General features: G+C 43.8%; 1 protein-coding gene across 1 annotated transcript in view; it reads left to right on the top strand.

Annotated features, from left to right (window-relative positions):
- LOC126298972 (glutamate [NMDA] receptor subunit 1) overlaps positions 1–12049 on the top strand; it is a 516838-nt gene that overhangs the window by 374494 nt on the left and 130295 nt on the right. Inside the window, exon 9 of the mRNA XM_049990592.1 lies at positions 5387–5534. Within this exon, the coding sequence (XP_049846549.1) occupies positions 5387–5534 (148 nt within the window). The remainder of the gene's footprint in view (positions 1–5386; positions 5535–12049) is intronic.

Consider the following 12049-nt stretch of genomic DNA (forward strand, 5'->3'; position numbering starts at 1 on the left):
TGATTTCAGCACGATGTGCCTCTCGCCTCGACGTATGCGGACCAGTCAAATTAAAATCGAACAGCCGTCATAGGGAGCGGGTTCATACACTTCTGGCCATTAAAATTGCTACACCAAGAAGAAATGCAGACGATAAACGGGTATTCATTGGACAAATATATTATACTAGAACTGACATGTGATTACATTTTCACGCAGTTTGGGTGCATAGATCCTCAGAAATCAGTAACCAGAACAGTCACCTCTAGCCGTAATAACGGCCTTGATACGCCTGGGCATTAATTCAGAGCTTGGATGGCGTGTACAGGCACAGCTGCCCATGCAGCTTCAACGCGATACCATAGTTGATCAAGAGTAGTGACTGGCGTATTGTGACGAGGCATTTGCTCGGCCACCGTTGACCAGACGTTTTCAGTTGGTGAGAGATCTGGAGAATGTGCTGGCCAGGGCAGCAGTCGAACATTTTCTGTATCCAGAAAGGCCCGAACAGGACCTGCAACATGAGGTCGTGCATTATCCTGCTGAAATGTAGGGTTTCGCAGGGATCGAAGGGTAGAGCCACGGGTCGTCAAGCATCTGAAATGTAACATCCACTGTTCAAAGTGCCGTCATTGTGAACAAGAGGTGACCGAGACGTGTAACCAATGGCACCCCGTACCATCACGCCGGGTGATACGCCAGTATGGCGACGACGAATACACGCTTCCAATGTGAGTTCACCTCGATGTCGCCAAACACGGATGCGACTATCATGATACTGTAAACAGAACCTGGATTCATCCGAAAAAATGATGTAGCAATTTTAATGGCCAGTAGTGTAGAATGGTTCCATTCAAAAGTAATAACTACACGCGCTACGACTTTCATCTCACTGGGAGACGAGACGATCAATTCCCGTTTCTTAGAAAGCAGTACGCCGCTGACGGATCCAAAACCACACCCACTCTTTCCTCGTCCGACTGAAACCGACATCCACACATGTCTTTCTTCAGGTCGCCAAATATGTGAAAGTCACACCGTGAAAGATATGTGTTATGCCAAGGACATTACAGGGTTTCCCAGTCAAATCCTGGAAGCGTAGCTTTAGTCCAATTGGCAGTGTGGGGTCAAGCGTTGTCGTACAGCTGGATGATTCCATCCGACAGCATTCCGACAGCCCGAGGGCAAAGGCAAAGGTAACAGCAGAAACCTCCGCACATCCCCCGCCAAAGAAATCTAGAGCTGCTCCAATAAGGTTCGTCAAGTTCCTCGAATGTGAACCACAACCAATGCGCAGCGCTTTGAAGACACTTTTCAGAAACTGCGACACGCCATAATGTCAAAACGCTAAGGAATGCTGTCGGACAGAATCATCCTGTTGCACGATAATGCCCTCCCCCACACTGCCAATCAGAAGAAGGCCACGCTTCGGCGATTTGGTTGGGAAACACAGCAACGTCCTCCGTACAGTCCGGATCCTTCACCACGTGACTTTTACATCTTTGGCGATCTGAAGAATGACATGCATCGACGTCGGCTCCAGTCAGACGAGGAAGTGCAAGACTGAGTGCGGTTGTGGATCTGTCAGCTGTCGATCCCTTTCTACGAAACACTTATTGATCGCCTTGTCGTCCAGTGTATTAATGCATTTGGGGATTGTTGTGACTGACAATTTGCAATTTTTCACAAACACAAATTTTATTGATGTAAGTTCACAAGGTTGATGACTGAACATACAAACGAAAGGTAACAATAACGAAGCCAGTAAAAGTCTCCTAGATGAGGCAAACAAAAGTTCACTTCTAATTTTCCCCAAAGGTTCGTGGTAACACACTTACACACTAATAACAGTCTAATTCCGAGACGAAGACGTAATCTTCAACGGTCGCAGTACACGAGGTCGGCATCCGGCGTGAACTGAACTTCGGGGCTGGTTCTCGCCCCTAAATAGCTGTCTTCAGCCAATCAGGTTTTGGCGTAGTGATAATTCCTGCAGGCCGTGGCTCGAACTCCCCCTGCAGGAAGTAGTGCTCGGAATGTCTGTTTCCATTATCTTTTATGTAAGTAGCCGGTGTTTACCATGGTGCTTTTGGTACGCCTTGGGCATAGACAACCTCGTCCTCTGTGGTGTAATGTGGGTTGCCGGCCCTCAGGGGCTACCTTGGCTCCGGTGTAACAGGGATTACTTTTGAATGGAACCATTCCATGGTCGCCTTGTTGTGGGTGTTCGGTTTTCATTTGGCTTACCCATATAGTTATGTTACACACCACCACGTCACACCCGACAATTCGGAGCTCTCTAACGGCAGAGGGCCGCAAATATGTAGACACGAACAATTAAGGTGTGGAATGTCAATAACGTTTGTTTTATTTGAAAAGCTTTCAAGAGTTTTAATATAAAAAATTCGGAGGCGTTACTTGTCAGCATGCCCTCGTAGGAAATATGTTACTTCTAATTCATTTCAGTCGGCTGTCAGATACATATGGCCCTCTGTAATAAAATAACTGAGGGAAGCCTTCAACTATGAACTCGGACAGATGAAACGACGAAGAAACAGATAGCGGTAAGTTGCCAAATTACAAATTCAGAGGTCTGAGGTTCAATCCTCATACAGTCCTAGCACTTTTATCTGTCACTTATAACTTCTCTCACCTCTCGGAGCTGCACCGTGGTTCCGAATAGATGTTAAGCTGTACATCCCCCTAAAATTGGTTGTGTAAGTCACTTCAAAGCTCAGAGGAACGTAACGGCATACCATTTCCAACTGGACCACGTCTATTAAAGCACTGCGTTGTTCAAAGCAATGTTTGAATTGATAACAACTTTCTATACAAATATTAAAAAGGTGCTCGGCTACTGCTATAGATAAAAAGACAAAATAAAACTGTCGTGAGTCAGATGTGACATACTTACAATCTTTCTGATAACATGTTTTTAATATCTGCAAGCTATAGCACACCACATGTTCAAGACATTCTTATCGAAGAGCTGTTAAAATAATGCGTAAGTTACATAATCCCAATTCAGAGCAAACACTTTAATCAACACAGTGGAATGGCAATGAAGAATACACTGAGGTAACAAGGGTCATGAGATACCTCTTAATATCGTGCAGGATCTCCTTTTGTCTCGGCGTAGTGCAGCAACTCGATGTGGCGTCGACTCAAAAAATCGTTGGAAGTCGCCATGCTGCTTTGATAGCCGTCCATAATTGCGAAAGTGTTGCCAGTGCAGGATATCGTGCACGAACTGATCTCTCTATTATGTCCTATAAATGTTCTATGTGAATCATGTTGGGCGATCTGGATGGCCATGTCATTCGCTGGAATTGTTCAGAATGTTCTCACATGGCGCGTTGTAATCCCTCAAAGTTTCATCTTTTTTGGAAACATAAAGTTCATGAGTGGATGCGGATGGCCTCCGAGTAGACGAACGTAATAGTTTCCAGTCAATGATCAGTTCGACTGGACCAAAGGGTCCAGTCCATTCCACGTAAACACAGCCATACCATCATGGAGCCGCCACCAGCTTGCGCAATGCCTTGTCGACACCTTGGGCCCATGGCTTCGTGTGGTCTGCGCCACACTAGAACCCTAAAATCAGGTCTTACCAACTGAAATCGGGACTCATATGACCACGCAACGGTTTTCCGGTCGTTTAGGGCTCAGCCGATGTGGTCACGAGCCCAGCAAAGGCGCTGTAGGCGATGTCGTGCTGTCAGCAAAGGCACTCGCGCCGTTCGTCTGCTGCCATAGCCCTTTAACGACAAATCCCGCCGCACTGACCTAACAGATACGTTCGTCGTACGTCCCACATTGATTTTTGCGGTTACTTCAGGCAGTGTTGTTTGTCTGTTAGCACTGACAACTCTGCGCAAACGACACTGCTTTTTGGTCCTTAAGTGGATGCCGTCGGCCACTGCTTTCGCCGTGGTCAGAGGTAATGCCTGAAATTTGGTATTTTCGGTACGCTGTTGATACTGTGGATCTCTGAATACTGAATTAACTAACGATTTCTCAAATGGCATGTCCCATGCGCCTGGCTCCAACTACCATACCACGTTCAATGTCTGTTAAATTTTTACAAAACTTCGTAGTATTTGAATAAAAATTTCCGGAGCGTATTTGACGAGTACCGTGTTTATAGTATCAGTTCCAGATGTCAATGTTAAAAAGTATATCGGCTCAACCACTTGTTTATACTGTAAAACACTAAGATTGACGCGTTTCGGAAGTCAAGCTTCCATCATCAGAATAATAAAAAGTAAAAGAACCTGTTAAAATTCGCTAAAATGGAACATGCACCAGGTACAATAAAACTGATAACAAAATTGAAACATCGTGGCTACTTCCCTTGTTGCAGCCGTGTCTTCCAAGGTGCATCTCCACATAGTCGTCAAAATATAAAAAAACTCTAAAATGGTGTCGCCTATGGTATTCAACATCTAACCACATGGCTCACTCCTCTATCGTCGTAAACCGCCCGTGCGTCTTCGTTGTTACCACACACCACGTAGCCAAACACGACACTGAAACGCGAGTGAGCTCACGCGCAAGTAAACAAGGAAGTCACAGAGATGTCTATACAAACAGATAACGCATACATGATCCAACGACCTCATGAAATGATGGAATCCTGCCAATCGCTAAAAATGTAGTTACTAAAAGTCAGCTGTAGCCACGCATATTTGGGAAACGGGACACAACCCATGTTGGGAATAGATCAGGATCTCGTTATTTTACATAGACAGGACAAAGGCAAAAAGCTGGATCTACTACAACAGCTGGAAATTACGATACATGGCGTGGATAATCAGAACACACTGAATGAACTGCTAACTGGTAATACAAATAACTTTTTCAAACATTTCACCATCATTTCATTAGGTCCTTGGAACGTGTATACGTTATCCTGCAACCACATACGGATTGTGAAAATCCTCCCAGTTGTTTGCATTATGTCCATCTTTACTACATAAACTCGTCATTAGGGGTTTTGATTAGCATTTCCTCCCTTCAGATAATTTCAGATATCTTCTGTCTCTTTTTGCCACTGTCCAGCCGTAACTATACCTACAGTCGTATACATTTCCGCTGTGCAAAGAACATTATCTCTGTTTACTGAAATACTTATTTTTCCTACGAATATACTGTGTTAGAGATAAACGGAAATCAATCTCAAATTTGTGTTCACCAAGTACGTGTAATTATACTGAGTTATGCAGCACTACAAAAAAATACTGACCTTTCTCAAAGTTTGGACTGAAAGTTCAGTTGGGGCATCAGTAAGCGATTCTTTTAGTTAACATTTATTTCTGCAACAATTTTAACATTTACAATATTCCTAAAAAAGTATAGAAATATATTTATGCAAAACTTTCCAACTAAACAATCAAACATTTTGCAGGTACATACGAAAGCAGGAATTACTTGACGGAGCTACAGGAAAGGTGGCATTTGATGACAATGGAGATCGTATTAATGCTGAATATGATATTGTTAATGTCCAAGAGAACCAACGCAAAGTCTCAGTTGGAAAATATTTTTACTCGCACGTAAGTAGTCACTTGCTCTACCACAGACAATGACTCTATCATTTATTCTCTCGTTTTCAGTCATTTGTGTCAAAAGAGCTTTTAGTCAAAGAATAACTTGCACTAACAGCTAAAAGCTGATTTTCTAAAAACATTAGTTGCCACTTTATAGCCATTATAAATGAGTGTCCATTTGTTTAATTATTCAATCTTCTTGTCGCTTCCTCAAATAACTACATCTGTTATTTATCTTATATCACGGTTTTACTGCATAGTATTCGAAGCGGATAAATTTTTATCTAAAAGCCTTTTTTGTAAAAAATAGTAAGAAAACTTGTTCGCCCCCACAGACCATGGATCTTGCCAAGGTGGGGTGGTTTGCGTGCCTCTACGATAGGGATAGCCCTACCGTAGGTGAAACCACATTGCAGGGGTAACAATGGAGATGCCAATCGAACATATAGTTCCTGAAGAGGAGCAGCAGCTTCTCAGTAGTTACGGAGCCAACAATCTGCATAATTGACTGGTTTGTCCTCGCAACATTAGCCACCTAGCCATTTGCTATGTTGGCACATAACCCAATGGAAAACTACAGTCGTTACATTTCCCGAGGACATGCAGCTTTACTGTATGGCTCAATGATTATGGCATCCTTTTAGGTAAAATATTCCGGGGGTAAAATAGTCCCCCAAATGGATCTCTGGGAGGGGACTACGAAAGAGGATATCGTCATCAGGCAAAACAAACTGGTATTCTACGGGTTGCAGAAGGTCGATTAGGTAGGTTAGAGAATAGAAAAAGACAGAGAGACAGGCTTAATTCAAATATAATGGCAATTAGTTAAGTGCAGTGATAGGATGAACAGCACATTTGGTCAGTTCAGTACAACGTTATCAACACACAATCGGATAGGAGTAGTACAGGACAAGGTCTAATAATAAATAATAAAATAAGAATGCGGGTAATCTGGTATGAAAAGCATAGTGAACGGATTATCGTAACCAAGCCAGAAACAATGCTAACACCACTATAGTAGTACAAGATTATATGACGACTAGCTCCGCAGATGATGAAGAGATTGAAAGAATGCGTGATGAGATGAAAGAAATAATTCAAACAGCTGGGTAAGATAAAACTTAATTTTGATGATAAACTTGAATTTCATGGTACGTAAAGGACGAGAAGGGAAAATAGTAGAAGGAAAAGAGTGGAAGAAAGGAATGAAAGAGGAAGTCGCCTGATAGGGTTTCGTGCAGATCATAATTTATTAGAATTGCGAATACTTGGTTTAAGATCCATGAAAGAAAGTTGTATAAAAGACCTGGAGACACTGGAAGGTTTGAGGCCGATTACATACTGCCCAATCACACTAATCTGACCGCCTGTCAAAAGCCTCAAGAACCACCTTCTGCAGCACAGACCAATGCGAGATGTGCATAAAGAGAATCAGCGAGCTTCTGGAAGGTACCGACAGAGATGTTGAGCTATGCTCACTCAAGTGCTACGGTCAGCTACGCTAGGTTTCTCAGCTGAGGATCCATGGTGCGAGTAGCCCTATCGAGGCCATCCCTCAGATTCTCGATTGAGTTTAAATCAGGAGAGTTTGGTGGCCAGGGAAGTACAGTAAACTCATCCCAGTGCTCTTCAAACCACGCATGTATACTGCGAGCTCTGAGACACGTTGCGTTGTTCTGCTGATAAATACCGTCGTTCAGAGGAAAGCCAAAAAGCATGTAGGGATGGACACGGTCCTCAAGGATAGACACATACTTGCGTTGGCCCATTGTGTATACCAGAGTGACGAAACCACCCAGGGAATGCCACGAAAACATTCCTCAGACTATGACGTGTGAAGGTATTTGCTTTCAGGCGTTTCACGCAATACACGCCAACTGCCATTTGTCCGATGGGGCACAAACCGTGATTCATGAGAAAAGGCCACCTGTCTCCATTCAGTGCATGTCCAGTTCCAGTACTGGCGTGTAAATTCCAGCCCCTGTCGTGATGTACAGCTGCCAGCATGGATGCATGAACCATGTGCTTACTTCACTGGCCCATACGCAGCAACGTTGGTGGAATGGCTCTTGAGGAGACACTGTTGGTAGCCCTTTGGTTGGTCTGGGCCGTCAGCTACTCAACAGTTGTACGTCTATTTGCTCATACAGCTCTCTGTAGCAGTCATTCTCCCCTCTCATCTATTCATTCTCCCCTCTCATCTATGTCCCATGGTGCACCACAGTTGCCCCAGCACTGGTTTTGGGTAGTGCGATGTTGTCACGCATGGTATACTTCAGACACAGCGGCACACAAACAGTTTAGAAACGTAGCCGATTCGCAAATGTTTCCACCCTTGACCCTCATGCCCATTTGGACGTCAGATACACTGATGAACCAAAACATTATGACCACCTGCTTAATACCTTGTTTGTCCACAATACATAATTGATTCTGCGTATCAGGGATCCGACAGTTTGTTGGTGGTTTTGTGGAGGTATGTGGCATTAGATGCCTACGCACACGTCAGGTAATTCGCATAAATAACGGGCCACTGATATGCATATACAGTGATGGCGCCTGACAGCAACCCAGGTGGGTTCCATAGAATTTACATCAGTCGAATTTGGGACATCAACGTGAGTTCATTATAACGCTCCTCAAGCCGCTGTAGCTCCGAGACACGGACAATAATAATGCTGAAAGATGACAGCACCACTAGGAAAGACATCAAGCATGAAACATGTGTGGGAGTAGATAATATATCGCTCACAGCATATTAATCGAATTTCCAGCAGTAGAAACTCCCTTGCAGCGAACACCACAAAGGAGTCTGTTTAGAACCCCACTACAACTACAGAGGTACATACATGCCACTCTTCATTGAATTCACTATTAATCCAACCTGGTAATGGTACCAGGGTGACAAGCAATACCTGAAGATCGTTTCAATAAGTGTTTTTTGTAATCCACATCATCTTCTGCGGATGAATTAGACTTCCACATGCAGTCGTTCTATATATTATCTCAGTCTGAACGACTATCCCATAGGTAGTTTAGCCGAAAAGTAATGGACATTGTCATCCATTTATGTGCAATAGCTACATTTACAAGCGTTTTTCGAAGGAACAAGTTGCAGTATGTGTTTAATTCCATCCTGCAAATTATTACTGTGCACCTATGGGAGTAGATGTGACTTAACAGAACATAATACCATACTCTTTTGTCAGGAAGATGTGTATCAGGGTATTTGTTTGTTTTATAAGGTGACTATTTAATCTTAAGTCTCCCCCATGTCCAAAGTAACATGTACGCTAGTATGTCTATTGTGACATGTCAAAGTACCATCACAACACTGAGCATCACATTGTGTCTGATATGGAAAAGGTAAATGTTAGTGGATATAAACTAGCTGCACATATGAGTAGAGAGAATAAGGTGGGAGGAGGAGTCGCCACATATGTCAAAAGTTATCACTGTGTAGAAATCTTGGATTCAAAAAAGTTTTGTCTAGAGTAACATATAGAAGCATGTGCCTGTCAACTTCTTTTAAAAATGTAACAGTATATAGGTCCCCTTCAGGAAACTTTCATTTATTCCTGGAAAACTTGGATGCCTTGTTGTGTACCTGTCAGATAGAGGAAAGCAAATTATTATTTGTGGGGACTTCAATGTTGATTCATTGAAAGAGTTTAATAGGAAGAATGGCCTGGAAGTCTTGCTCGGTTCTTTCAATTTGACATCTGTCATTAATTTTCCTATTCGGGTAGTAAAGGACAGCAGCACATTGATAAATAATACTTCTATAGACCAACATAAATTCTTGTCCTATTGAGAATGGGCTTTCTGATCATGATGCTCAGCTAGTTACAGTATATGATACAGCTCCATTCAATAATTCAAAACTACCCTCCAAAGGTCAATTAATGACTCAACAAATAGAAATTTCAGAGAAAATCTTCAGCAGTTAGACTGGGATGAGGTGTACAAGGAATCTGATGCTAATTTAAAATATAACTTATTTCATGATACACTTGTAAGAGAATTTGAAAACTGTTTCCCCAAGAAAGTAGTTAAATCTAATTATAAGAAACTATGCAAAACACGTTGGCTTACTAAAGGAATAAAAATATCGTTTAACCACAAAAGGGAACTGTATCTAACAACAAGAAAGAGTAATGACCCAGAAACAGCCAAATATTGTAAAAACTACTGTGTACATTAAGAAAGGTTATTAAAGAGTCCAGAAGCATGTGCATCATGTCTGAGATTATTGCGTCTGACAACGAAATCAAAACAATTTGGAACATTATTACAAGGGAGACAGAACAACCAAGAATACAGGATGACGGCATCACCATCAAAGCTAATGCAAACTTGATAAACAACAAGCCGGAAGTCGAAAACATTTTGAATAATCATTTTTTAAATGTTGAAGAGAAAATAGGATCTAAATGTTCATCAGAAAAAGCAAGGCAGTTAATGGAATAGGTCTTACCCACACCATTTGATTCAATTGAAATACCACCCACCTCTCCTTCTGAAATTAATAATAAACTCTCTCAAGAATAAAAGCTCACATGGGATTGGTGGCATTTCCAGCAGGATAATGAAAGCTTGTTCCCAAGAAATAAGTGGGATTCTTAGCCATATATGTAATAGCTCTCTGAAGCAGGGTATTTTCCCAGATAGACTGAAGTAAGCCATTGTTATACCACTGCATAAAAAAGGGGATAGGTCTGATGTCAACAACTACCGCCCAATCTCTCTTCTGACTGCCTTATACAAAATTCTTGAAAAAGTAATGTATTGTAGAGTAGCTTCGTACCTGTGTAAAAATAAAGCTTTAACAAAATGTCAGTTTGGTTTCCAGGAGGGGTTTTTCAACGGGAAACGCTATAGATACTTTCATTAATGAAATATTAAATGCTCTGGGTAACCGGATGTCATCCGTTGGGATTTTTTTGTGATCTATCAAAGGCTTTTGATTGTGTAAATCATGGAACACTTCTAGATAAGCTCAAGTACTGTGGTATGAATGGGACAGTGCTCAAATGGTTTAAATCATATCTAACTGAAAGACTGCAGAAAGTTGAAATAAGCAGTTCACATAATATGCAAAAAACTGGTGATTTCTCAAACTTGGGAACAATCAAAAATGGGGTGCCGCAAGGTTCGGTCTTGCGTCCTCTGCTGTTCTTAATATACACTCCTGGAAATTGAAATAAGAACACCGTGAATTCATTGTCCCAGGAAGGGTAAACTTTATTGACAGATTCCTGGGGTCAGATACATCACATGATCACACTGACAGAACCACAGGCACATAGACACAGGCAACAGAGCATGCAAAATGTCGGCACTAGTACAGTGTATATCCACCTTTCGCAGCAATGCAGGCTGCTATTCTCCCATGGAGACGTTCGTAGAGATGCTGGATGTAGTCCTGTGGAACGGCTTGCTATGCCATTTCCACCTGGCGCCTCAGTTGGACCAGCGTTCGTGCTGGACGTGCAGACCGCGTGAGACGACGCTTCATCCAGTCCCAAACATCCTCAATGAGGGACAGATCCGGAGATCTTGCTGGCCAGGGTAGTTGACTTACACCTTCTAGAGCACGTTGGGTGGCACGGGATAAATGCGGACGTGTATTGTCCTGTTGGAACAGCAAGTTCCCTTGCCGGTCTAGGAATGGTAGAACGATGGGTTCGATGACGGTTTGGATGTACCGAGCACTATTCAGTGTCCCCTCGACGATCACCAGAGGTGTACGGCCAGTGTAGGAGATCGCTCCCCACACCATGATGCCAGGTGTTGGCCCTGTGTGCCTCGGTCGTATGCAGTCCTGATTGTGGGCCTCACCTGCACGGCGCCAAACACTCATACGACCATCATTATCACCAAGGCAGAAGCGACTCTCATCGCTGAAGACGACACGTCTCCATTCGTCCCTCCATTCACGCCTGTCGCGACACCACTGGAGACATGCTGCACGATGTTGGGGCGTGAGCGGAAGACGGCCTAACGGTGTGCGGGACCATAGCCCAGCTTCATGGAGACGGTTGCGAATGGTCCTCGCCGATACCCCAGGAGCAACAGTGTCCCTAATTTGCTGGGAAGTGGCGGTGCGGTCCCCTACGGCACTGCATAGGATCCTACGGTCTTGGCGTGCATCCGTGCGTCGCTTCGGTCCGGTCCCAGGTCGACGGGCACGTGCACCTTCCGCCGTCCACTGGCGACAACAGCGATGTACTGTGGCGACCTCACGCCCCACGTGTTGAGCAATTCGGCGGTACGTCCACCCGGCCTCCCGCATGCCCACTATACGCCCTCGCTCAAAGTCCGTCAACTGCACATACTGTTCACGTCCACGCTGTCGCGGCATGCTACCAGTGTTAAAGACTGCGATGGAGCTCCGTATGCCACAGCAAACTGGCTGACACTGACGGCGGCGGTGCACAAATGCTGCGCAGCTAGCGCCATTCGACGGCCAACACCGCGGTTCCTGGTGTGTCCGCTGTGCCGTGCGTGTGATCATTGCT

Source organism: Schistocerca gregaria, chromosome X, assembly GCF_023897955.1.
Source record: "Schistocerca gregaria isolate iqSchGreg1 chromosome X, iqSchGreg1.2, whole genome shotgun sequence".
Taxonomy (NCBI): domain Eukaryota; kingdom Metazoa; phylum Arthropoda; class Insecta; order Orthoptera; family Acrididae; genus Schistocerca; species Schistocerca gregaria.